We start from the raw sequence: 27,494 nt of genomic DNA on the forward strand, positions 1-27,494 counted from the left end.
TTTTTCCTGTAATACTTCATTTTAAAGTAAATGTTAACTACACAATGATCAGTTTGGTAATCTATAGAATCTTCAGCCCCAAGGTATTAAATTTTTCAGGAAAATGCTATCTGTAGCTTCCCTCATCTAGCTGTAAAGAAGGACAGTGAAGGAATTTAAGAGATGTGCTGGATTTCTGAGCACAAGTTTGGACCTTCGACTGTTTTGTCAAAGAATCATGTGTCATATGTTTGAGTTACTTTTAGTGCTATGTAAGTCCTACAAATTCCTGGGGGTTTTCAAACTTCCCAACTCTATTAAACTCAAATGGCCAATCCACCAGCTAGCCTTATTAATTAGATAGAGTATTAATGTGCTACTACACGTCCATGCTGTCTCGGTGCCAGTTTATTGGCTAACAGACAAGCCAGGGCAATGCCTCCAATCTGTGTGAAGGCTAACCCCAGCACAGTAGCAGCAATATGGAAGACATTGTCATTGACCAAGCTGAAAACTTTGCGGAAGCAGCCATGCGGATGGATCCCCGCGGCAGTCACGCCGTCACCATCATCTGCCAGAAGAGGCCGATTCTTGCAACCCTTTCGCCTCACGCAGCAGCTGTCGGGCAAGGACACCGAGGTGCCGTTCTCAATGGGCAGGAAGTTCATATGCTGGATAGCCCAGTCAGACACAAGCCAGTCGCGCCAACCATCAGCTCCACAACACTTCAGAGCCCTCTGCAGGCTGTCTAGAGCGTCGGCACGGCCTTCATCCTCTGTGTAGCCCGCCACTGCTCGCTGTAAACCGCTGCGAAATCCACCGGCAATTTCTTCACGGTAAAAGAGGCCCGAGAGTCCTGCTGCCAAACCGGCTACAAGTGCAGCAAGCTGAAAGAAGCCGTAAGCCCTTAGCACGCAAGGCAGGTTTGCAGCCACCCCCAGGCAACCCAGGAAGCCCCATGCTGTGATGGCCGCACCTGTGGACAGAAGGATGAGCGGGGCATTGGGGTAGCGGTTGGCGGAGAGCATCATGTAGTCTGCCAGGGAAATTTGAGCCCACACACCCAGTGTGAAGATAGCCAGTCCAGCTGCCCAGAAGAGGCAGCTGAAGGCTAGGAGACCCAGACGCAAGAGGTGCATGACTCCCACGGAATGGCAGCAGGGTGGGCCAGCACCCACAGGTGGAGGAGCAGGGGGCGCCAGGGAGGCTTCTGAGCACACGGACAAGGAGAGACGCTGCTGTTGCTGCTGCTGCAGGCTGAGCTGCTCCTCCTGACCTTGGTATGGAGGCAGCAGGTAGCCAGGGATAGCAGAGGGTCGACGAGGAAGAGGAGGCGGAGTCAGCAGGTCAAGACTCCGTGAAGACAGTCGTCGCACAGCTAGCTGCTCACGCTCCCAGTCCAAAGCTTGTCTGCTGGGACTCGGCCGAGCCGACAGCGAGTCGTAAGGCAGTGCACTCATGATCCTGGCTTTATCTACTCACTTCTCTCTCCGTTACACTCTCCCTCTCTCCTCCTTTTTCTTCTATCAGTGCCTTCACCCTCGTCGTCCTGCAACACACACAGCCGTTCTCCCAAAGCTTTATGACTGTTTATTAATCCGCCACCAGCAAAACCATTGCCAACTGGACTGTAAATCACACTGATGGGTGCGCGTTGAGTCGTTATCTGCATCCGCAGCTGCCTTGTTTCCACCTTATTTATCTGTTTGTTCTGAAGGTTCTTTCCACCTGCTTGGTCACCAGTCCTCCAAAGTCCTCCGCTGACAGTCACATCCCGACATCTGCCTGCTCGCTGCTGCCCTGATCAAGAGAAGAGGTGATTGCAGGGGGAAATGACTGAGAATCAACCAATGCACACCCTCTCTCGGTGTGGAGGAGCCATCCCTTTGACTTTTACAGTTTTCCATTTGTAGAATAAATGATTCTAGGATAAGTGCAGTAAAAGGTTATTTTTAAAATCTTAAAACACCCTTAGGTACTACATATTAGGAGCTAAACACAAAAAAATACAAACAAGTCTATTCTGCTTCATCAGGACTGCATTAGTGTTATTATGGAACCCCAAACACTGATATTTATGTATTTTAATGGTGTTCAATAGAATAAAAAACCCATAAAAATATAAAGTGAGTAAAAGGCAGGTTAAAAATAGAAACCCACTACCTCACCTTATTCTGCTTCAGTTAGTCTCCCATTAATATGACAGGGACATTTTTATTCTGGTGACTCCTGCTTGGCATGCCCTCTCCACCAATCACCTACCTGCCTAGTCAGAGCTAATGAAAACATCTCGGTTAATTAACCACATTCAACTGCCTCTTTTTATAAGGATAACCATAATACTGACATGATGACAGAGAGGGAATACCCAGAAAAAGTGGCAGGAGAAGACTGATCTCATTTTGTGGCAGTTTGGGATCTAAGCCAGTTTTGCTTTTTTTTTTTTTTTTTTAAACACATCATCTTAAACTTTCCTGTTGATGGCACTTTTACATAATACAGGCTTATTTTTTTTTAATTCTTTAAATCTTAGAGAAATTGTTTTGGTGTTTGAAATACTTTTACCAAAGTGTAAAAAATTACAAAAGCAGTGGATTACGTCAAAAAAAAAAGCTGTATTGTGGACATCTAGAATGAAAGGTTTGTATGTTGTTCCACTTTCACCAAATTTTAGTGGGACTGAGATAAAGTGAGACTGACTGGTGACTTCAAACATTTTGTAATTTATAGGATGTAAAAAATGACTAAAAATCTACACACCACTTACTTCTTATAAAATATAAATCTTTTCATGTTTTCGACCATCATGCCAAGTGGCCATCTGCACGCAGAGAGCAACATAACACAGCCAATCTCAGATCTCCTGGGATCTGTGGTGAGCGCAGCAATGTGACAAAAAAGTCTTGTCATGGTATGGGTGCGCAAATTGTGTGGAGTGAGGATGAGGACCGAAAATTTGACTCCCAAATGCAGACAAACAGAGGCTTGAAACTGAATCTTAACAAAAGGTAAGCTGAGACTAGAGCAACTAACTTCAACTGGGTGAAATTAAACACTAAGGGTGTGGTACATAAGGAACATAGAAAAACCTAAAACCTGGAACATAGAAGGAGCCAGACAGACAAAGCACTAAAGGACAAAGGAAAACTGACACTATATATTCACATGAGGGTGATTAGGGAAGTGGAAACACAGGGGAATAAACACAGGGCAAGGGACTAACACGATAAAACAGAAAACACACTGAGAAGAAGACTAAGACACACATGCTTCACACTGGGGCAGGGAGAGAAACAGATATAAGAACAAAACAGGAGAAAAGTAGGACCAAACGAGATAAAACATGAAGACATGAGTGTCTAAATGTGAAGCGCGGAACACAGGGGAGGTATGGCAACAGAAACCTAAAGACTGCAAAATGTACATTGCTAACATTAACTAAGTTGGCTAATCAAGTTGTTTCACAAATTCATCTACATGAGGCATTTTGTAGAGCGTATAGCACCCATGGCAGTTGTTTGACTTAGAACATCAGGTTTAATCTCCACGTTTGGACTTTTTTCTCAAAAGACTTTAAACCATATTCTCAGAATGAACAAAAATGGAGTGCTATAATATCAGCTAATGCTAGCAATCTTCAGCGGTGCGAGGCACAGACACACATACTGCTAAGTAGTGCTAGAATTTCACTCATCACCACTAGTGAAGCTTTTTGGATGGTCTGGACCACAAAGTAAGCATTATATATGCCATTGCTAAAGGACGACAACACCACATACAAGGAAGAAAGTTCCAGGTCAGTCACTATAATCATACAGGTGAAGCCTAGCCAGTGCTGATTGGAGTAGCCTCACCCCAACTTCAGTATTAAATAACCTCTCTTAGAGTGTTACGTAAACAATTTCTAAATTTAGTTTATTTAGAATCACTTATACAAAGTTAATTATGATCACTTTTATAACCTTATAATGTGACTCTGCTTGATCAATGGACATGACAATTTGCATTTTAATGATAAAGGAACTGACCTCACAGACCATTGTTCACTGAGTGGGCTAGGTTGAGTTATTGTGTAAGCGTCCTGTTTCTAAGATTGGGGAAACCTGCAGTCAGCTGAGACTGAAGAAGTTTCTCCCACTGAAAACGCTACATCCAGATGAATAGAATGATCCTTTTGGGATTTACTTACCTGGATGGTTGAGCATGCATCAAGACGTGGGAAAAGAGAGAAAGGAAAAAAGAAGAAGAAAAGAATCAAAACCAAAAAAGAGTCAAATAAAAAAAATCAAAAGAAAGATAAATGGTACTAATATAGTAATATCATATCATGTAATAAAGTACAGTTCTCCTTTTGAACATGCTTTTTCTCCCCACGAAGGGAGGGAGTATGTAGTCAGTTCAGTTTGTTTGTCTGTCTGTCTGTTCACAGTCGAACATCAACAGTTTTCAAGATATCATTGTCAAATTTTGTGTGACGGTAGATACGACACTGATTTAATTTTGGGAAAATTGGTCAAAGGTCAAGGTCAAAATCAATAAAAACTTTATATTACCCAAATTTTTTGTATGGACCATCTTCTGTGTCACAATAATATACTAGGCCTCGGGGGACATGAGTACCTAGGTAGACTAAGCGTTTGACTTTAACCTTCATTGTGAGCACCAGATTTGACCTTGAAACCATATTGAGTAATCTGTCATGGGCTGGCTGTCTAGTCGGTAGGCAATGGACCCAAAAGAAAGTACTGAAGAGACTAAACTAGAGACTAAACATGAACTTAACAGCATCTTAATTTCTATAATTTAGGGAACAAAACCCAAAACTTAGATCAGGCAGAAACTAGGAAACAACTGGGCAGCTGGGAAGAAACACAGAACAAACAGCACACAGCTAGAGGGAGAACACAACAAAGAGCGAGGGAAGTCTCAGACAATATATACACCGAGGGTAACGAGGGAACGGGAAGGAATAAAGCTTACACTAATTACAGACTAAAGAGACAGGGGAAGCAAAATGGAACACGGTGCACATAGGCCTATCAAAATAAAACAGGAAGACACTAATATTGAGACCAGCACTAACATATGCAAACTTGACACAAAGACAGAAGTTAAGACAGACAGAGACAAGACTAAAAAAATAGAAGAGGAATACCAAAAGGTATTCCTATCAACTATCAGCACAGAAAACAGGATTCATCATAAGCCCAGGAAAATAAATATAACACTATAACCAGAAGACTTAATAATACACAATATAGAGGCAAAAATACTAAACCAGGAAACCCCAAATATCCCAGAAGCTCAAAAACAGGGACCATGACAATGTCATTATCCACTTATTGCATTGATATGACAGCATAGTTTTTTCTTGGTGCACCGGAGGACCAATCAGATTTATGGGAGGGATCAGGTTTTTGCCACGCTACTTAATTTGTGGCAACCTCTGCAGCTGTATATGGAGCAACCCACCCATTACACCCACAGCAACAAAGAGGCTACATGCATGGAGGCGGTTCACAGTCTGAGATTATCGTGTTCTTAAGAGTTCTTCTGGACTGCATTGATGCAGAGAACATCCTCACAAACTTCACAACAGCCTGGTACCATAGCAGAAAATTCACATGAAATTATGGAGAATTTTCCAATGTTTTAAAATAGACACAGAACACCATTAGTTCTCAGTTAGTGTATGAGGAACTCTACCAGAAAATGAAGGGGACAGACTGTTTTTTACCACAGACAGCTGGAGCTGTGTGAAGGAAATTAGGTTATGTTTATCACCTTTGTAACACCATAACCATCAGATCAGTGAGTCATTTGGTTTTTATGTGAACTGCTGACAGAAATAAAGAAGACACATCACCTGACATGCAGAATAATTTTTCAAGGTCACCTCAGCAGCTCCAAATGTCAAGCAAGTTTTCGAAAGAAAAAAAAGTTGGAGAGGGTGCATTTATGATCAGTGGTGCAAAATGAAATATGAAACAAAAACTGAGACACAAAAAGGTAAAGAGATTAAAAAAACAATCAAAATGATACGCAAAGATCCAACATAGGATAAAACATGACTGTAATGAGACAAAATGTTGTAGAACATCAGTAAAATATCTATTTGGTGAGACAAAACTACCAAAACTGCATGGTTTTCAGCTTCTCTGTGGGATGAGTGGACGTTTACATACAGGTGCCCAGAGACCCTAAACTTTCATAATCCGTCTATGCATTTTGCAGGTTGTGTATGTTCAGGTGTTTTATCGTCTTAAATTATTAAGGCCTAAATGGAAGAAACTTACCACAACAAAGTGCTAAGACTTACTAAAGAGCAGAATTATCACTACAGATGAAGGCAATGGCGGTGACAGAAAACCTGTTTCTGTACAGTTATTATAAATAGTCCTGAGGGGAGGATGTGCATGTCTGACCACATTTCACAATAATGCATTCAGTAGCTGCAGAGATATCAACCTCTGATTTCCTGTCATTGTTACTCATCACAAGACTGAACTCTGTAACCCTTTGAAGTCGCCTGGTTTGGCCTTAAAGTTGAATGCAATCCAACATACAACACTTTCTCAGCAAAAAAAGAAACATTACACACATCATAAAAGGAGCATTTATTGCATGATGCTCATTTTAAAGTATGATGACAGAGTTCTCCAAGAAGTCTAGAAATTGGATCTAGAAAATCATGTTTTTCCTTTGTTTACTACCTGCTGGTAGTATCTTTGTTTTCATTTATAGGTGGGCAATAGTGCAATGCACTATTGCAATGCACAGAGAAGGAAAAAGACAGTACACGCAGTGAAAAAGTCCACTACAGGAGCAGTTTTTGTTCATCTTCCATTTGAGAGTATTTTGAATATGATTTCCTTGTTGTGAAGTGAAAAGAGTAAAACTGCCAATATAAAAAGCGGAAACTATTTAAAAAAAAAAATCAAATTTACTGACAAGCTGAGGGCCTGTTTCGCTCCTGATCTGCATAACATATATTTTCTCCAATTATATAAATCTAAACATCTAAACAAAATATTCCTTCTTTTTCCCCACCCTACTTATTTAACCTCTGAGAGTTTCTGTTACAAGTTTCATTCCTTGGTCTCTACAGACTGCACTGTGTCTCCTTCGTCCCTATGTGTCTCCATGTGTTTTTTCAGTTTGGCCTTAGAAGCGAATGTCATCATGCACCGCTCGCAGCGCGGCTTCACCCGCTTTAAGCCAGAATGGCTGCGTTTGTGTCGTGCCAGCTCGGACGAGCTCTTGAACTTCAGCTCGCATGTGTCGCAGGGATACGGGCGTTCCCCCGTGTGGATTCTCTGATGCAACTGAGCCTCGCTGAGGGTGAGGAAGGACTTCTCACAGTGTCCACAGGGGAATGGCCTCTCTCCTGTGTGGATCAGGTTGTGTCTGGTGAGGGCGTAGGGTTTGGTGAAGCCCTTCCCGCAGTAAGTGCAGGGGTAGGGGCGGGCCCCGGTGTGCGAGACGATGTGCTCTTGCTGTGTTTTCTTGCTCTTAAAGCGCTTCCCGCACTGAGGGCAGGAGTACGGCCTGTCGTCCACGTGTGACCTGTGATGTTTTGAGAGCTCGCCCTGTGACAAAAAGCCTTTCCCGCACTGAGAACAGAGGAAGGGTTTCTCCCCGGTGTGCATCCTCTCATGTCTGGCCAGCACAGACACCAGGGTGAACCTCTTTGGGCAGTGGGAGCACTGGAAAGGGCGCTCACCCGTGTGAACACGGAGGTGTTTGATGAGCATGAAGCGCAGCGAGAACCGTTTGCTGCACTGGTTGCACTGGTAGGGTCGCTCCCCAGTGTGGGTGGCCAGATGCCTCTTAACGTCAGACCTCCGAGTGTACGTCTTCTCACAATGTGGACATTTAAACTGACGCTTCACCTGATGCATCTGCCTGTGCTGAGAGCGTGCGAGCAGGGTGTCGAAGCCTTCGCCGCACTGCTGGCAGATGTAGCGTTTAGCAGTGACGTGGGACTTCCTGTGCTCCAGCAGCTCAGATGAAGTAGGGAAACTCTGACTGCAGATGGAGCACATTTGAGGCAGCTGGCTCTCCTGCGAGTGAGACTTTTTATGGTGGACAGTCAACGCCCTCAAGTTGGCGAAGGAGCTCCTGCATACCTGGCAGGTGAAGGAGATGGCTACGCCATGATGTTTGCTCTCGTGCTTCGCCAGATCCCACGAGTGCTGGAAGGTTCGGTCACACTGCGAGCAGTGAAACGGTCTCTCTCCCGTGTGAGTGAGCTGGTGTCTCCTGACATCCGACGTCCGGGTGAACGTCTTACCGCACGTTTCGCATGTGAGCGATCTCTGACGGCCGTGCAACTGAGAAACACTCTCTCTGCTTTGCTCTCGCTGCTCTGCTTTTCTCTCCCCAGAGCTTCCTCTGGGAAAAAGTTTAATAGATGTAAATATTTCATCTGTGCTGGAGGGGGATGGTGTAAATTTAACTCCCGACAGAGTCCTGTATGCTTCTTTGCGAACGCTCTGCATGTGGAAGTGTGGAGGACTGTTTTCATCCGAGTTATGGAAAGGACACTGCGAGCAGGTGAAGATGATAGATGTCATCTCGTCTGCATCTCCTGCATTAAAATAAAGGAACAGATACATGAGTGGATTTATTTAAGAAGTTCAACATTGTTTTCTTCTTGACATCACATCACCTTTGTCAGATCCTTTGATGGCTATCACAGATGGGGCAGCTGATCCCTCAGCAGTGCTTCTGGAGAAATCAAAACACTGTGTCACAATATTTAAAGGGAACTCTCTCTGACTTTTCACATTTTTGTGATATGAACAAGTAGAAGAAAGTGTAGCAGGAAACCATAAATGTTTAATCAAAATGCTTAAATACATAAAGTACATAGTACACAAAAATCCCTACAAAGTATTAGTCTGTCATCTTGTCCTGGAATACAGCTGTGGTCAGTTTATATGCACTCATAATAGGGATTAATATCATGGTAATTTTGAGCTTTTAAAGAATTGGGTGCACAAGTACACCAAATTCTTGCTTTTTATCTGTATAGTAAATATGCTCCAGTCAGCACAAAGACGTTAAAACCAAGCAATCGTTCAGCCTATAACATGTTCATTAGTGAGCTTTAGCAGTGTTGACGGGCAGATTTTTGTATTTTTATTTTTTTTACATTTGCACTGATTCAGAGCAAGTGCTCAAGGATGCTGGCTGTAGCTTCACATTTACCAACCAGACATGACAGTAATGACCTGTTTTCTTCTATTATTTTAATCATATTCCTTATTCCTATTCCTGCATCAATTAAAAAGTGCATCTTTAGATTATAATAGTTATACCCAAGATCAACATAACCAAATTAATCTGAAATTTTTTGTTATTCTAATAAGGTGTACATTTCTAGTAAATATATTTGGAATAAAAATAATGCTTTTGTACATGTTTGGTTCTTCAGGATTTTCTCTTGCTGTCCTTTTTATTTTACACGTCTCGTTCCAACTCGGCGAAGTCTTTAGTTGCAGACGTGTGGATCTGCGCATGCTTACTGACGTGTCAGACTCCTGCGCTTCCGACATTTCAGTCTGGATTTCTGCCATTTCTTGAGCAGAAAATGAATTATCTTTCGGGTCTGCGCATATATTTCTCTCTATGCCTCCAAGCTGGAACTCATCTGTCACTTCTTCTGCAATGACTTCCCTTTTCCCTTTAGTCACTTGGTCACTTATTTCATGCCCTTCATGGCTTTTTCCTTCATCTGTTCCCTTTCCTGATTCAAGATCGTCATTTATGGATGACTGGTTGTTCTTTTCTGTAAGTACGTCTTGCCCCCTTAATGCAAAGGTTCTCGTCAAAGTCTCCAAAGCTTTCGCTACATCCACAGTCTCACTCGTTTCTTCAGCCCTCACAGCAGGAGCCTCTTCGTCGCCAGCGCTATCAGCACTTACAGCCACTATCTCCTCTTCATAGAAATCCGTCTGAACTTGAACTGCAGCCGACTCCATCATTTGCTCATCCACCTCAGCTGCTCCGACTTCCACTTCAGTGTAAACGGTGACCACGCTGTACTGGTCGGTTCCCACTAAAGTGACGGGGTTCAATACATTAGCGTAGTTATGGATGGAGTCCAGTCCAACTGATACGTTTGTCTTTTGTGAGGGAGGGATTGATAATGCAGACATGATGGAGTTACCAGCAGTGGAAGAAGGACCGTCTGTAAAAAAGAGAGAGACAGAAGTACTTCATGACATATGTGAACAAAATCTCTCTCAATTCATTTTTTATTTATATAGCACCAAATAACTACAATAGATGCTTCAAGGTGCTTTATACTGTAAAGTAAAGACACTACAATAATATAGCCAAGGTTCCAGCAATTAGGCAACACCCTATGAGCAAACAAGCAAACATGTGGCAACAGTGGGAAGTGGGAAGGAAAAACTCCCTTTTAAAAAGAAGAAACCTCCATCAGAAACAGGCTCAGGTACCAGGAAGTAAGAGTATAAAGTGTATACTAATAATAGTACACACACATACACATGTCTATAATACAAAAAAATTTATTTAGGTGTGATGAACACATCAACATCTATTATATCTGTTATTAAACATTTAGTTGACCTGTTACAAATATGTGGGAATCACAGTAGGTTAAAGCCTGGTTACACTATCATTTTGTGGTATCAGTCTAAAACATAAATATATACAATAGAATATGGAATGACTGAGTTCATTTATATGTGAAGTAATATTTTTGATTGCATTTCCAAGCCAATTCAACCTTTTCTCTCAAACCTTCTCTTCAAAACATTGAACCTGAGAGGTCACCTAGGTATAATCTCAGGAACTGTAATTTAAAGTTTGCTAATAAAAGCATTAGGAAGTCACAAGCACCTCTATATTTTGGTGTCAAAATTATGTTAACATACTGTAATACACAATTCACTTAAACATGGCAAACAAAAAGAGGATTAAATAAATGTAGTTTTGTTTATACAAATTGCGTTTTTTTTTTCCTTTCTTTTGGCATAAAAAAATATTAAAATAAAATTAAATAAGATTAAAAATATAATTTATTATATTAGGAAATGTCACTAAAATAGCTTTGTCACTTAACAGCCATCAGGTCACCCGTATCCCACTTTGAGTTAAGGTTGAGTTAATATTCACCTCTCTTCGTGGAATTTTCCCTGTTTGGAAAAACCAAATGGAAAATCCCATCAATGAATAACTGCAAGGCCAAAATGTACGAAGGAGACTTCATTTGAAAAATAACAAATTCCAGTTTCTGGAAATTTGCTTGTTTAGCATGTGAGTGAAACATCACCTAACCCCAAATGGTTTGCTGGAGATTTGGTGGGTGTTTAGAGGTTAGATAATTCAATTCAATTTTATTCATATAACGCCAATTCAGTCGCCTCAAGGTGCTTTATATTGTGATTGAAAAACCCTCCAATATTAGAAAGAAAACTGACAATCACGAAACCACCTATGAGGACTTTGGAAGAAAAAAAAATGTGTTTAACAAGATGAAAATCCCGCAGAACCAGGCTGAGGGAGGTGCTGTCACTGCTGTCACAGTTGGGGGTGAATGGAGGAAAGCAGGACAGAAAGCAAACCAGTCTAAGCCTATTGCATCACAATCAGTCCACTAGGGTCTATTTGACATAATCTGGTCATCAAATAGTGATCCTGAGGGTCACATGGAGATGTCTGCATGCCTGCCTAGTTTTTGGGAGTGTGCTGACTTTTCTGCGGGAAATTACATTGAAATGCACCAACTGTGCATGCATACCAGGTGGACTTCAAGTGGGCTTTTAATAAGTAAAACAGGAATGACTGCTCGGCTGTTGGTGCTTTAGCTGTTCCTGTCCATAACAGAGTAAAATCAAGGCCTAAGGGAGGATTCAGAGTCACCTGATCCAGCTCTAACTATAAGTTTTATCAAAAAGTAAAGTTTTAGGCCTAATCTTAAAAGAAGAGGGGGTGTCTGTCTCCAGAATCCAAACCGGGAGCTGGTTCCACAGAAGAGGGGCTTAATAGCCGAAGGTTCTACCTCCTGTTCTACCTCTAAAAACTCTAGGAACCATAAGTAAGCCCGCAGAGAGAGGGAAAAAACCTCATTAGGTTAATATGATACTATTAGGTCTTTAATATATCACAGGGCCTGATTAAGATAAGCATTATATCTCAGAAAGTTCTGATAAAGTGTATTACTATGACACTACAAACCTGTTGCTATGAATTTTTCCACTGATCTTGAAATATTAAGAAGTGAGAACTAATTATGCAACTTTAAATCTGACTTTTTAACCCAACTATAATGATGCAACATCTTGCTTCATAGTTTTGTTGATTGTGAAAACTGCTGCAGCTCTACTTACATGCCATTTTCAGTAGTCCTGAACTTTTGTAGTGCTGGTAGATAAAGCTCAGATCTTCAGTTGACAGCTGAATGCATTCCTCCAAAACAGAAGGAGCTGAGTCCAGCCAGGCTACAGTCTGTAATCACAGCACGGTGTTAATATAACCTGCTGAAAATCACCTGAAACACTTATGTTATCTGACTGAATACCTGCTTTAGGTCTGGTACTGGAAGCAACTTTTCCAGCTTGGAGAGCAGATCCCATAATAACATATTTAGTGCTGAGTCATACTGTGGACCGTATTCCACTGGAAACACTTCCTGTAAGATAATTAGATGTTATTTTTATTCTGAGCATTTTCAAGCAAAGATATGAAATACTAAAATATGTCCTACCTGAAAAAAATATGCCCTCTCAATTGGATCTTTCAGCAGACTTTGAACCAGAGCGACAAAAGTAGACTCTGTTGTTTTCACCTCTGCATCTCTATACTGCAACAAATTAAAGTGATATGTTGAAAAAGGTACTGGGCACACTTTATTTTATCCGCTTCTCTTTAACGTACTTACATCTGTGTTTTCAGAGGTTACTGGTAGTCTGTCCAAATGGCTCTGGATTGCTTGAGAATCAACAGAACCACGTGTCGAGCCTTTGCAAAGCTCCAGTATCAACTGAAATATCAATAAACTGAGTTTTTACAGAAGCAATGCAGCAAAATAAACATACATGGATGGCATGCCAGCCAGACTACCTCCTCACCCTCGCTCTGAGTCCGAGGATGAGCTGGGCTCTCTGCCTGTGGCTGATCAGACCGGGAATCGCCTCTGTCACTGTGAACACGAACTCCTGCAGCTTCTGGTAGCTCATCACATCTTTCTGCTTCACCAGCTGCCACATGGAGGCAGACAGAAGCTGCAGAGGTGGCACCAGGAGTTGGAGGGATGAGAGAGACAGGCTTGGATCTAAAACATAAAGGTGTAATGTAACAAATGGTCTTTAGAGGGCAGCAATCAGCTTTAAACTCCAGAACTCACATTATAACAATACATATATGTTATTCATTTAATTCAGTGCTGCTCATATATTACTAAGACAATAATTTTCTCAGGTAAAGCAATGACACATATGTATTTTTTGCCCTGTATTTAAACAGCCACAAGCTTGGGAACCCGAATAACTGCTGGACAACCCTTAATAAAAGGAGTTTTAAATTTCGATTCTTCAAATATATCATCAGCTATGGTTTAGATAATACATTAAGCATAATACTTGACAGAATAATAAAAAAATCAGAAAATAATTGATTGATTTTTTTATGCTAAAGCTTAAGTTTGACAGCGTGTGCATATCACGATTCCTTTAAATAGACGGCACCCGCTAACTGTGTAACTGGCATAGACAAAGCTTACTTTATATCGCAGCTGGTTCAGATTGCCACTGTACCCACCGCTTGTTTTCTCTGCAGAGTCGAGAACCTCCATGGGTGCACTGCGCCTCTCGTGGCGTCGAAAATTAGGTGTTGAGATGTATTGTTTTAGTTAGCAGCTAACATGCGCTGTTCTTACGCAAGCACCGTTTCCTCAACGCTTACACTCCGCTTCCGCTTTTCAAAATAAAAGTAACAAAGTTGACAGGCGACTTGTCTCGCTGACATTAATTTCTTACAGTTTTGTTTTTAGTTGGAAGACAAGATAGGACAGACTTTCCTAATCCTAAAAATCCTAAAAATTTTGTGTTTCCATTGTTACATCAATTAAAATTAAGTCCCTCTCAAAGTAAACATTGCATCTGCATATTTTTCCCAGCATGGAGCTCATAGGGGAGCTATACTGCTGCTTACTGATCATCACCTCTCTTCTTAACCTAGCTTGAAGAATTCCTTCTCATAGCGTCACGGTTTGGCACATCAGCCTTATCCCTCAGTAATTACACACATCACCCTTGTTCTTGGCAATCAGTACCACGATATTCATGTCCATGTAAAAAACAACAGTAGATTGTAATAAAGTAAATATATCTCCTATCCAACAAAGCAAGATTTAAAGAATTAAAATTAGCAACAATATAACTCCAAGTATTCTTTTAACTGAGTTTTTTTTAAATTTAAAAAGCATGAACATTATTTGATAATGAAGACCTCATTGTTTGAGTTCATTGTTTTGCTTGCCTCCTATCATCTGTTCATTATTTTTGTTTTCAAAAACCTATAAATAAATAAATAAATAAATAAATAAATGCAAATGATATACAACAATAGTATTTTTATGGCTAAATTACAAGTAGCACCGAATGGAGCAAGAGTTCAACTTTTACTTTGAAGTAACACCCAACCCACCACCCCCTCTTAACTTTATTTAAACACAAACAATTTACAGAAAAATACAAACATGGCGGTTGAAGTCATATAATAGTGCATATAATTCAGATAAAGCGGGGTACAAGAAAAAATACAGGGTTAAAAAAAATACAGGCTCGAGGGTTTTTGAAGCACGACTTCGAAATAAAAGGCAGCCTTGTGCTACGCAGTTGGTGACGTCAGGACGTGATCACGCAGCCCAGAGTCACGTGAACCGTTTCACATATGCAAATGTTTTAATAACCCGTTTTCGGTCGTTTTTGCGGTGAAATTTCTTGCTGCTGAATTTGAAAGTGCACTTTAATCTTCAGCGATCCAACATGGACGAGGACGGGCTGCCCATCGTGGGCTCTGGAGTCGACCTTACCAAGGTTGGCGTTGACTAGTTAGCTAACATAGCTATTTGAGTAGCTGGTGAGGAAATGAAAGCAGGCACAAGCAGAGCTGCTTGACATATGTTTTGTTTAAAAAGTAAGATAACACAAAGGCTGTTTATCGGTGATAGAAGCCTATAGCTTGTAAGTCATTAACAGATATGACTGTCACAAGCTCTTGTAGTTCAATTTCCCTGATAAATGTGTGATTTTGTTTTGAAGTGAATAGATGTTGTTTCTACACTTGATCTTCCAGGGTAACAGATTTAACCTTTGCAAAGAGATATACTTACGCTAATCTTTTTAAAACAGTTTTGTTTAAAATAAATCTACGAAGTGAAAATGTCTGTCATCTGTATAAGTAACTGTTTTTCGGGAAGGGATGCTTTTTATTTTATTAACCGTTCTGGGTAATATTAGCTAATCTAAAATGCTATTTTCCTCTTGTGAAATGTAAGTGGTATATTTTGCATTCAGCATTTGAAGTTGCCTGTGAATGACTGTCAGCATGTTAAACTTGTTCTAATTATATTTTTTTCACAAGAATAATAAAAAAATATTTTTGCATCACATTTAAAAGCAAGATGCTTTACCAAAAAACTGGTTAAAAGGTCATAAAAGACAGAAAATGAGAACATAAAAAGAAAGCAAAACATAACAATAAAATATGAAATGGCATATATATCGTTTGGAGACAGCACTACTAAAGTTGTTAAAAAGATGAAGATGTTCAGATTTTCATTGGGAGTGATCAGGGTGGACCTGGAGACAAGGCGGACATGGTTTGGATGTGCAGAGGAGGGATATATTGGACAAAGGGTGTTAAACATGGAGCTGCCAGGCAGGAGGAAAAGGGGAAAGACCACAGAGGAGGTTCATGGATGAAGTGAAGGAGGGTGATTTTCAGGGCAGGGTGAAGTGGAGGTGAATGATCTGCTGTGCCGACACCTAAAAGGAGTAGGGGAAACGTATGCAGCCTAGGGAGGAGAAGTTGCTTTAAGGGGAGATTGGACTGGGAGTTGTTTCATTTCCTTGTTATATTACACTTATGATCCTTCTACCTTAAATTCCTTTTCCTGTGTTTCCTTCAGGTTCCTGCGATCCAACAGAGAAAAATTGTTGCCTATCTCAATCAGTTTGTTGCACACACAGTCCGCTTCCTTAACCGCTTTTCCACAGTGTGTGAAGAGGTTTGTTTATCTTTGTTTCTTCTGCTCTCGTCATGAAACAAAAAAATCTCTGTAACACTTAAATCCTGAACTGTTGTATAACGTCTTCCCACAGAAACTTGCAAACATATCTCTTCGCATACAGCAGATAGAAACCAGCCTGTGCATTTTGGAGGCCAAGGTGAGTTCTGAAGCCTCTGAAGGCTGCAGTGCAACATTATCTTAATTTCATGCCAATTTGCTTGATATTTATGGAGCAATATTGTGCTCTGTGTAGTTGTCTTCCATTCCTGGACTGGAGGACGTCACCATCGAAGGACTCGGTCAGCAGCAGACTGCACAGGCCAATGGACCCATCATACCCAATCAGAGCCAAATCGATGGTCCAGTAGCAGCGCCTCAAGGAGAGGTACATACACAAACTCGTACACATGGAAACATAGCTCCATCAAGCTTCGCTGAACTGCAAAGTCGAGGATTTTTTTTTTGACAGTTTTAAAAATAAACCTGTGAGCAGACAAACGTTTCAAAGCACCCCCAAGACCACCTAATTAGAACTTAATATCTGACCTGTTTAGTCCATTTTCAACTTGACAACCCCACATTGAAAGAGGCTTCTCTAATGTATTTTTGACATGATGGGAGCCAGAGCAGCTTTTCTCTTGACTCTCAGGGTAACTCAGTCTTTTGTATTTGTTGTACAGACGTTCAAGTAAAGTTTTCCACTGTTTTGACTACAGTGTGATGATGTCCCACCACATGTGTTTTTATTTTTCTTCCTCTAGATGAAGAAAGGGAATATTTCCATGGAGCTTTATCTGGCTGAAGTTCAGCTGTTTCCAGAGTAGTTCTTTTAATGCAAGAGAGCCAGTAAAGAGAAAAAACTGAAGTAGTTGGAATTGTTGAAGACAAGTGAAACTTTGTTGTTCTTTCTTTTTGGGAATCTAATTTGTCAAATGTTAGTGGTTTTGATGATCTCCACCTCTGTTACTGAAGTGAAAATGAAAGAACTTCAAAGCAGGAATCTCCCACTTGTATGATTTATATCTACCAGTGAAGCACCTTTAAAAAAGAGCCACATGAAAATAGTTTAGGGTAAATGAGATGATGAAAAGAGAATAAATGTTATTTGAAAGATCCCTTGCAAAGAGGACCTCAAACAGAAAACTTTTACAGGCTTTCATTTCTCTTATTGTGAAGCATTTGCAGAAACATGTTTTGGAAAAGTCAAACTTTTTTTATTTAAAGACAAAACATTCATCTTTTTACAGTTAACACTTCATGTGTTATTCTACACAAAAGAGAATAGATGAGACAGAGAGGGCAACAAATCTCTGGAAAAGGGGAAAAAGGACCTGTTTAAGTAGAGAAAGGTGTGATGAATGACTGAATGCCAAAGGAGATGGTCTGACAGGGGAAGATTTATTTAAACTAAATATCATCACTGAAATCCTGTACTATGAGGTGCCACAGGGCTCCATATTAGGACTGTTGCTGTTTAGTGTATTCATCAATGATTTTTCCATTTGTGTATGATGGTGTTGCTGGGAATGTTGTATGTACATTGTAATGTCTTTGAGCAAGTTGCTGTTAAGTTAGCATTCACCATTCAAAAAGTTATCAAGTGCTCTGAGCAAATTTGCAGAGCGATCGGGTCCACCACAAGGGGGCACTGTAGCATGCTTGAGCAAGGCACCGCTTTTTTACAGTCTACCTTCTCTTACAGAGCAAATAAAGCTTGGAATTTGCTTCCAAAGGATTTGCAGATTTGCACAGAATCTCCTCTCATGATTTGGATAAAAAAAGGATTTTGAGCGTTAATTTCATTATAATTTTCTTTTTGTTTTTGCAGAATTTAATTTTTTTTATGTGGAATATTTTTATACTGTGTTTATTTTGTATTATGTGTGTGTCTATGCACATATTTATTGGGTATTTCATCGTGTGCGGATGTGTCATTTGGATATTTCACTGGTTTTTAATTACCCAGGGCCTGCAGATGGACACTAGTAGCTTAATCTAATACAAAGCATCTTTTCCTTTAATGTGATTAATATACTTAGTACGTGGTCCCTGTAAGAAATAAACACATAGCACTACGCCCCTAAACAAAGTGATGAAATTTGTATGTTTCCAGGTACTTCCAAAATTGTATCACCTGATTTAAAAACATATCTTAAACTATGAAAATGTAAAACCTGTCAGGATATCTGCTGTCATCTAAACCACTGCACTCTGCCTTCGTTTCTGTGCATGTCTCATGTTGCAGCCTGCTCAGACCACACCAGAAGCTTCAGCGACGCAAAAAGCAGAAGTGGCTGCAGAGAACGTCATGACGGTGGCCAAAGACCCACGCTATGCCCGATACCTGAAAATGGTTCAAGTGGTGAGTTGTTATTACTGCTGCTGTGGTTACCTGCGTCCCGGTTTAGTTCTGTGCCTCAGTGTGATGTTTAATGTGCCACAGGGGGTTCCGGTGATGGCCATACGGACTAAAATGGTCATGGAGGGTTTGGATCCCAACCTGCTTGAGTGAGTGTTTTTTAAAATACTGTTCTGGTTATTACCAGTTTTCTAATAAACTGACAAACAATATGTGACTTGTTCTCTGTTGACCACAGCACACCTGATGCCCCCGTGCCCGACGGAGGAACGAAGACCTCGGAGGACCAAGACGCTGCCGGCAGCAGCTCTGATAGCGAATCATCTTTTAGTGACTGAGATTGCTCATTTGTGCTCAACACTGCAAAGTTTCCTCATCCATCGCCGTCTGCGCTGCTTTAGGCCCGTAGCGAGGAAGTATGAGGTACCTCTTAAGGGCTACGAAGGAGGTGGTGTGAATGCAGGTGCCTGAAACAGGAAATCCAAATTGAGTGACTGTAGATTCAGTTTAAAAGAGCTGAACTGGTTCTCCTGTTTGGTCAGTCAGTGACCTTTATTTTTGAAAAATAATGATTTTTTTTTTCCTCATAAATTACTTTTCAAGTGGAGGAAATCATTTTTTTCTCTTAATCATATAAGCAGCAGTCAGAAGATGACAGTAGCAAGTGTTTTAACAAAACCAAACCATATCACATAGAGGTCTTCTGTGGTTGTTGCACCACTGACTAATCACTAATGTCTAATCTCTGAAATGTTGTGTTCACACCAACTGCAAAGAATACAGCTCAAGTTACAGTCCATTAATTTAGAACTTAACATAATGTCCAAAAAATGTACTCATGTTTATCTAAACCTTCTCCTTTTTCCTGTCTCTGTTTCAAAGCAAAGTTCAACTATACGGCTCGAGATTACCTCAAGTTTGTCTTTTATTTCTTATTGGCACTGAGGAGAATCTGAGGTCATGTAGCATGAAGTGAACTTTTTGGTAAAGTTGAAATATTTTAACTACTCCCCTCAGCTCACATCAATTCTATGGAAGCTTGTTACTGCCACTGATTTTTTTTTTTTTTTTTCCATTGATAACTCGGACTTGTGAAATTTAAAAAAGGTTTTTTTTTGAGTGGCAAAAACGAGCTTCCATAGAATTCACCTCCGCATGAACTTATGTCATTTGCATTTGGTGTGGATGCACAATAAACCAGTACACCATCATAGTTTTGCATTTTTCTTGCAGATTTCAGGTAAAATAGAAAGAAAACGTATGTTGGTATTTTGAATGTTGGATATGTTCATTTGCATTCAGGGGTAAATTAAATCTTGGATCTTGAAATGCTTTTCTCTCTATTTTAAAAAAATTGTACTGTTGTTTAATTATTTTTAAATTAGACAGAAGTAAATGCGTAACAGTTCTAAAACAAAGACTATATAACATTTACATCCTATACTATATACAGCATAGTCTTCACCATGCCTGGTGAAATGTAATAATAAAGGAGAGTCCAGTGTAGCAACTGAACTTGGATATACATCACAGTAGTGACATGGTGTATTTTTTTTTTTTTCATTATCAAAGAGATCAGACCTGTGGCAAAACAAAAAGAAAAAACTTCTCCTGGTTTTGTTATTTATCCACTCTAAATAAAAGCAGAAGTATGAACTGATCTGATCTGTGGTTTAAATGGGGAAAATTAACTCTTCTTAAACGTGTTATACTATAAATGCTTTTTGTTTTCACTCTAAAGTGCTTAACCCTCTGACCTAAGGTTTGTATTACACTCCTGAATATGACTTCCTGATTGTACCAGGTGATGCGTTCATCAGCCAGCTGTCAGCTCTTGTGTGCTTGCCTTTCGAGCTGCCCTCAGGTCTGTGTTTACACAGCCATTACAGGCAGAGCCAGCAACATGTCGTACTTGGAGGAGGACAGAGGCTCAGTGAGAAACCTATGACTGATCTGCATTCATGGAGCCTGTCATATCTGCATCAACACACAAAGGAAAAGTTGCTCTGCAGCTGCTAATCAGGCTCACGTATTACAAATAATTTCCTAATTCTGTATAAGGTATAGGTATGATTTTTATTTTGTATTTTTTTTTAAATAGATGGAGGTAAAAAGATGATTATCCATTACATAAATTAAATGTAGTATAGCGCCTTCTTTCGGAGACGTCACAATATAAACACTTGCTAATTATGAGCAAAAGTAGCTAATATTTGCCATATTATTCAGAAATGATTTATTCACCATTAGTGGTAAGACTTGGGCAGTAATCTTTTTGATCATATGGGACCTGGTGTCACTTGATACTGAAAGATCCTCGTGATGATTGTGTAACCTTGATGGAAAAACAGGATGCTGTTCAGACTAAAATATTCTTTATCAAGACTTTAAATCCGTATCTGCAGCACTGCCTAGTGCACTTTTAACCATTTAGTTCAATCTAATAATTTCTTTTTTGTTATTTGTTGCAAATTCTTTGAAAAATGTTCATTTCCCAAAGCTGCTTAAGTTTTTATGTTTGATACAGAGAAATGAATAACTATTAAGACACTGAATACTAATAAATTCTATAGCCAGTCAGTCCAATGACATGCCTCTTGATCTTCATCTGGTTTTGTAGAGTCATGCTCTAACTCTGCAGGTGATGTGTGAACTTTACTCTTGTTTGTGGTGATTGTTGTTGGTGGGAAGTGAGACTCTTCGTCATTATGTGACTCAAAACTTGTGGGTACAAGCCTGAGAATGCTTGTACCCTGAGAAAGAGGGGCTATCATGTCATCGCGGTCAGGGATAAGATGTCCTTCAACGGACGCTAAATTGTAGTGAGATAAGTGTGGAGTTGTACTTAACTGAAAAAGCACCCTGCTGGATCTGTGATTCTGTCTTTAATAAACACTCGTACACTTTGTTTTCTTTTCTTTTTTCAAATATGTGCTTTTATTTTTCAGCTCAGCTGTGCATTGCAATCTGTGCTGTACATCATTTTATAAGCAAAAGTACAAAAGTAGTTCAGAAAAAAAAACACAAAAATAAAAAGTTTCCCTTTTATAAAAACAGTGCCTGTAGTGAAATGGTTACAACCTGCATACATCACTGCGCAGGATCCTTTTCTTCAATGTACAGTACGTTTATTGAAGCTGTCGAGAGCAGTTCAGCAGAAGTATGTGCCTGCTGCTCTGCTTAAACTTGACCACTTTTCTCAGCTCGCATGTCTTGCATGTATCTCTCTGTCTGAGAGATTAAAGGTAATGAAACTTTCAAGTAGCCTTCCAGTTTGTTAATATCTTCCCTTGTTCCTTTTATGTAGCAATCTCTAAATCCCACATTTTTCTCAGAGTTTTACAGCCCTTTTCTAGTCTCCCAGTCATTTTACTTTGCTGATTTTTGGCTAAAACGGTGGTTCTCAATTTTGGGGTCCATCTTCTCTAAACATCTAAAAGTGAATAAATAAATTACGCCAGATTACACTAGCCTCAATGCCACAAACGTCTCACCCCACCCATCTGCTAAAATCAGTTTTTTGAAGATGGGTGTAGTCCAACACCCTTTATGTGTGGGGTGTCAAACATAAGGCCTGGGGCCAGAATCGGCCTGGCAAAGACTCCAATTTGCCACTCTGCAGGTCTGGAAAATGTGATGGAGTGCATAGACTTTGTACTTTTAACTGTATTCTGATATGTTTTTGAGCTTGTCAGACCTACTACGCCAAAGTAATTAATAGATGACAGCAAGTTCCTGTTTTTTCACTGTCGTCTATATAAATTTAAGCTTTTGACAGCGGACTGGACAAAGACTGTCTGGGTAATAAATTACCAAAAGCTTTTCTATGATTTTACATATTTATCTTTTATAATTTCACTGGTCCAGCTCATTTAAGATCAAAGTTGTCTAAAGTTTGACATCCTTACTTTAAAGTCAGCCTGCTCACCTATAATGATCCATGACTCTTACTTTACACACTTGACAAAATATCTTTTTCTTACTAGGTACAAGATCCATACTTGGTACCAGAAACTTCTGCCTAGATTAAAACCATACGATGTAAGGTTACAAGTGAAAAACCAGCCAGAAGCCCTATTGAATGAACCTCCAGAATTCCAGCTTTACTTTCGGTTCATATTGTATAATTACTACTAAAAAGTAGCATAATTTCCATTGCCTGTATGAAAATCTACATTTGTAGCTGCACCGCAGATGATATCGGAGTGTCAGCTAGTACGACTGAGAATGTGAACAGTATACAGTAACTCATGTCAGTCAGAAACACCATGTTGGACTTTTCATGAGTCAACAATGTGGAGTGGACAGATTCAAATACCGAAACCAAAACTGAATCTGAGCATCCACAGCAGGAGTTTTTCCTCCTTAATTTGATGTTGCAATAATGTGGTCATCCAGTAAAACTGGGAATTCATAAACCTCTGCACAAAACCAACAACTAGTACACATTTACTGTCAGTCAAAGACAGGTCAGACTGCCAAGTAGCCACAGACATACTGAGTGGTCTGAGTGGTATTGTCATTTAGCCCCGAGTGCACCGATCATGTGCTTACTGTGTGATGAACTTCTCCTATGTAAAGTCGGAGCTCTCACAGAATGCGTCATGCTGGTGTGGCAACACCAAAGTGCAAAGTAAACAGGCAACATTAAGTACACTTGAAAATAGTTTGTGTAAAAACAACATAATGATAAGTATTTGCATAGTTTTTCCATCTGTCACAACTGACAGACAGCCGGTTGTACCAAAATGCATAAATACATATATTTTTAAGTATCTACTGTATACTACCAAAATTTCAGCCAGGGGAAATTGGACGGGAATAGAGATACATACATAAAATGTAAGTACTTATATTTATCTTAATGTTTCTGGCCCAAAATGTTCGAAGACTAATCCTCAAGTTCTGCTTTCACCCGTAAGGTAAAGAACTGTAGGAGAATAAAAAGAGAGAAGGATTTTAGAAAAATCATGAATAAAAAAAGAATAAATATATATTAAAAAAAACTATATACTGTGTTTGATAGTGAGATACTGACCTTGAAATCATGAATGTATGTGAAGAAGAAGAAGACAAAGGTAAAGGCAACAATCCACTCGCATACTGCACTGGCTACATGGAAGGGATAGTCCTGCACGATGGAAAGAGACGCTTAAATCAGCAAATTCTATGCATCTAATAATAATTATTATAATTTTTGGTCTATAAATGTTGGAATGTTCCTGACCAGTGATGTCAAATATACTTCCACTAGTTTACTGTTAGATTTCTTTTTTTGCACAACTTCTCACATTTAGACAGCACAGATGAACAATGGACAATGGCAACAGTAAACAGTTCTCACGTGTTATCTGATATCGGTGTTTGAACATTATTTGCATCACCATTTGTTTTTCTCTGCTGCTTCTTTTCAGACTCACTTAACTTCCACAAAAGGTTTCTGCTTCTTTTAGCTGACTCATGGCAGTGAGAGGTTTGTGTTATGCACACACTTCCATTTAATTCCGATAGTAAATTTAACAAAAATCATCACTGACATGTTGGGGAATGTTTGTTGGATCTATCTATTAACCCCCCAAAAAAAACATTCCCCACATATTGACACTTTATGCTATAACTTTTGTTCCTGATCTGTCCTGTGATCTGATGCAATGTGCTGACACACTGTGGCCTACCTCGTCATGCTTTTGTCTGTGCAGCTCCGTTTGTTTCACGTAAAATGCACAGATGACAGCTGAGTTATCCATTAAGGAAAATAGTCGATACAGGCAATGACACAAATCATAATATTCTGCAGGTCGTACATGTACATATTGACATATAGCCAAGAGAAAAATAAAGTTAAAAAAAGGGTTTATATATCAGTTTGTAATAAAAGGTCCTCAGCAGGGGTTAAAATTATGTAAATACAGCTTGACTTTGCTTTTATTACTTCTTATTTAGATTACTGACACTCTTTATATGTTGGCTCTGATCAGTCTTTACTTTATCGCCTGCAAGCTTTTCGAAATGCAGCTGCTCGCCTTTTGACGGGAAAGAAACGACGTGAACACATTACACCCACACTTGCCCTACTTAGACTGGTTTCCACTCCATTTCAGTATAATGTTTAAAATTCTCTTACTTGGTTTTAAGTCTCAAGGGTTTGGTGCCACACTTTTAAAACCCTACAATCCTACCAGAGCACTGAGGCCTATGAACCAGCTGCTCTTAAATAAGTCCTAATCCAGGCTTAAAAGCACAGGGGATAGACTCTGTTCAGTGGTGGCTCTTAATCGTTATAACAACTTGCTGTTTCACATAACAGCTGCCCAGTCTCTCAATCATTTTTAAACCCTTGGCTGTTATTTATAATGCATATTATGTACAACTAAGGTTGTACATAATGGTAAGTAGCAGCCAGGTGCTAATATCAAACGTTAATGAATAACTGGTCATCGGCAGGTGTGAGTGCCTCTACAAAAGCAGACGTGTTGGCGTTTTTCTAGTCTTGAGCATTCAGGTGTGTTAACACAATGTGACAATCTGTAACAATGATACAGATTGTCACATTGAATATCAGCAAAGCATGTCAGTACAAACACCTCGTACCAACTGTCAAGCACAGTGGTGGAGAGGTGATGATTTGGCTAGTTTTGTAGACGCAGACCTGGGCACTTGGGCAAACTCAGTCATTTTGTTCTGTACGCAGGCCTGAAACATGACAGAAACCAGTTCAGAAAAGCGCTTCAAGGGTTACTCCAAGTAGGCTTTTAAGGGATAAAGAGTTAAGAGAGCTGTCCATTAATGAATGCTCACATTTTCAAATGCATTGAAGCAATGTGGTAAAGAAGAGCGAGCCAAAATTCCTCCACAACGATGTGAGGGACTAGTAAAAAAGTTTCAGTACTACACTGCTTCTGCATTTCAGCTTAGTTTTTGTTGAAATAAATAATGACAGTATAATATGTCACATATTATTGTTCATCTAAACTTGTACTTAAATAATTTTCAAACCTAAAAAGGACCAGATGGCTTATTTTTCTATGTCCTGATATATAAAATCTTCATCATCGTTATCATCATCACAAAGTTAAATCACACAGACATTTGAACACTCATAAAGGATACTGGGTATAAATGCCACAGCAGCAAGGGAGGCGATGGCGACCCGCGCACAAAACACATTCTTGGAGGACCCATATGGATAGGCTCGAAATGATATAACACACTGGAGGATAATGTACACAATGCCACCGACAAAAAACAGTATTGCTCCAATATCATGGACTATTTGCAGTACTGTTTCCTGCAATCAAGAAAAAAGAAAGGAAAAGGCACCACTTGTAATTACACTGAATTAGTTGTGATGTGTTAAATGTGATTTTAATGTGAGTACATACTTGGAAAGTAGCAACAATGCACATGCCAAAACATGAGATCACACCAAGCCAAAGCGTTGCTTTGTTGAGGCTTGCGCTCACATTAGTGGCGTCCTCCCTCAGCAATTCCACGTGCTTGTATCTGGCATAAATTGTGCCCACACCTAGGCAAAAAACACAGAGAGTCACCAGAGTGTGCAAACCTACACATTTACCCTAGTCCATGAATTATACTTTCATTTTCTTAATAAAGGGGAAATGTGAGAAGCATCTTTGGAAAGCATGCTTCCTCCTTAGGGAAAGCCCAGAGTTGCCTAAAAAGAGTCAGTTCACAGAGATGACACTGCAGATGTTCACACTGGAATTTCAAATACCTGCACATGCAGAAATAAAAGTCATCAGACCAAAAATGCAGCTTTCTGGGGGGCTGACACCCGTGTCGCTGGAAAGAAAAGAAAAAGAATAAAGACTCGTGCAGATTTTCAGTCCAGACTTCGGGTTATACGAGACAACGTGGGTTGTGTGTCTGTGTTTTGTACAATATCAAACATTTAGTTGCCTCTTCTTAAAATAAAAGTCTTCTATTGAAAGCGAAGTGAAAGAACTGATTTGCGCTAGTCTCCTAAAATAAACAGATGTGCAGGCTACACACAGCTGGAGTTTGTGATCGCGGAAGAAACCGAAACTAAGACGTTTTCTCATGAAACTTTTTCCACGGCTCCGAATCAGGTTGAGTGCGAAAGAAAGGCTGCTTTGTGTGAGCTCTTCAAATAAACTTACCTTATGTATGGGAAGATTACGTCGACGTCGTGCCTGTAAATCGCGATGATATAACAAATAATGAAAGTGGCGGAGGACCAGACGACCAGGAATGCTGGCAGGGCGCACAGACCTTGTTTGAACCAATACATCTCCAGTTTTTGCGCTCAGCTTCAGATTTTCTCTCACGTATATATGCGCAGAGTAAACAGAGCCATGCGATAAGAAACGCTGGTGTAGGAGCAGGGGTGTCAGCTGCCGTCTGTGGTCTGCGAACGACAGTCACACGCAGCGGTGTGTGAGCAACAATGAACTTGGCCTTTGCCAGTAAGCAGCATATACAGTGTACAGTAACCTCTAGCCCAGAGCTACTCCCCCGTGGGGCCGACGAGTAAGCGATCAAGAGCTTCCTTCTTCCTTTTTATCTTTGTCAAAACACACACACACACGCACGCACGCACACACGCACAACAAAATACCAAACTAATGAAGTGCCTTTTAACTTGACTTCAACCGGAGGTGATACTCAGAGTTTCCACAGCAGAGTGAGCAGCAGTTCTACATTTATATGAACAGATTTGACTTTACAGAGTGAAAAATCTGCATAGCTGCCTGCGTTTATGAAGTAAAAATAACTGTATTTGAATTATACATTATGACTTGTTATGCGTTTTTTATTTTACAGCTGTGCAAAAATCTTGAACCGCCCCTCATTTCTTTGTATTTTTCCTTCTGGACATGTCTCTAAGTTTTTTTCCTACACTCA

At 40.0% G+C, this 27,494-nt stretch overlaps 3 protein-coding genes across 4 annotated transcripts; 1 reads left to right on the plus strand and 2 right to left on the minus strand.

The window, feature by feature from the left end:
- Nucleotides 1–6,580: 6,580 nt before the first annotated feature.
- On the minus strand, nucleotides 6,581–13,908 carry LOC116334767 (zinc finger protein 184-like). 2 transcript variants are annotated; one of them, XM_031758303.2, is made up of 9 exons: nucleotides 13,774–13,908; nucleotides 13,086–13,288; nucleotides 12,896–12,997; nucleotides 12,722–12,817; nucleotides 12,536–12,646; nucleotides 12,345–12,462; nucleotides 9,403–10,174; nucleotides 8,651–8,709; nucleotides 6,581–8,569 (listed from the first exon to the last, which is right to left on the minus strand). In XM_031758303.2, the coding sequence occupies exons 1-9, from the start codon at nucleotides 13,805–13,807 to the stop codon at nucleotides 7,068–7,070; spliced, it is 2,997 nt and encodes a 998-aa protein (XP_031614163.1). In that variant the 5' UTR covers nucleotides 13,808–13,908; the 3' UTR covers nucleotides 6,581–7,067. The 2 variants fall into 2 exon arrangements, with proteins under 2 accessions (XP_031614163.1, XP_039457106.1); XM_039601172.1 differs by having other exon boundaries at nucleotides 13,736–13,905.
- Nucleotides 13,909–14,769: 861 nt separating this feature from the next.
- washc3 (WASH complex subunit 3) lies at nucleotides 14,770–21,060 on the plus strand. The gene is made up of 7 exons (XM_031758431.2): nucleotides 14,770–15,053; nucleotides 16,148–16,246; nucleotides 16,341–16,406; nucleotides 16,503–16,634; nucleotides 18,495–18,611; nucleotides 18,693–18,757; nucleotides 18,847–21,060. Exons 1-7 carry the CDS (start codon nucleotides 15,003–15,005, stop codon nucleotides 18,944–18,946), a joined length of 630 nt encoding a protein of 209 aa, XP_031614291.1. The 5' UTR covers nucleotides 14,770–15,002; the 3' UTR covers nucleotides 18,947–21,060.
- dram1 (DNA-damage regulated autophagy modulator 1) lies at nucleotides 19,664–27,128 on the minus strand. The gene is made up of 7 exons (XM_031758411.2): nucleotides 26,750–27,128; nucleotides 26,344–26,411; nucleotides 25,991–26,133; nucleotides 25,719–25,896; nucleotides 24,284–24,342; nucleotides 23,647–23,739; nucleotides 19,664–23,538 (listed from the first exon to the last, which is right to left on the minus strand). Exons 1-7 carry the CDS (start codon nucleotides 26,878–26,880, stop codon nucleotides 23,500–23,502), a joined length of 711 nt encoding a protein of 236 aa, XP_031614271.1. The 5' UTR covers nucleotides 26,881–27,128; the 3' UTR covers nucleotides 19,664–23,499.
- Nucleotides 27,129–27,494: the final 366 nt, after the last annotated feature.

The sequence above is a fragment of the Oreochromis aureus genome, linkage group 17 (genome assembly GCF_013358895.1).
Source record: "Oreochromis aureus strain Israel breed Guangdong linkage group 17, ZZ_aureus, whole genome shotgun sequence".
Classification (NCBI taxonomy): domain Eukaryota; kingdom Metazoa; phylum Chordata; class Actinopteri; order Cichliformes; family Cichlidae; genus Oreochromis; species Oreochromis aureus.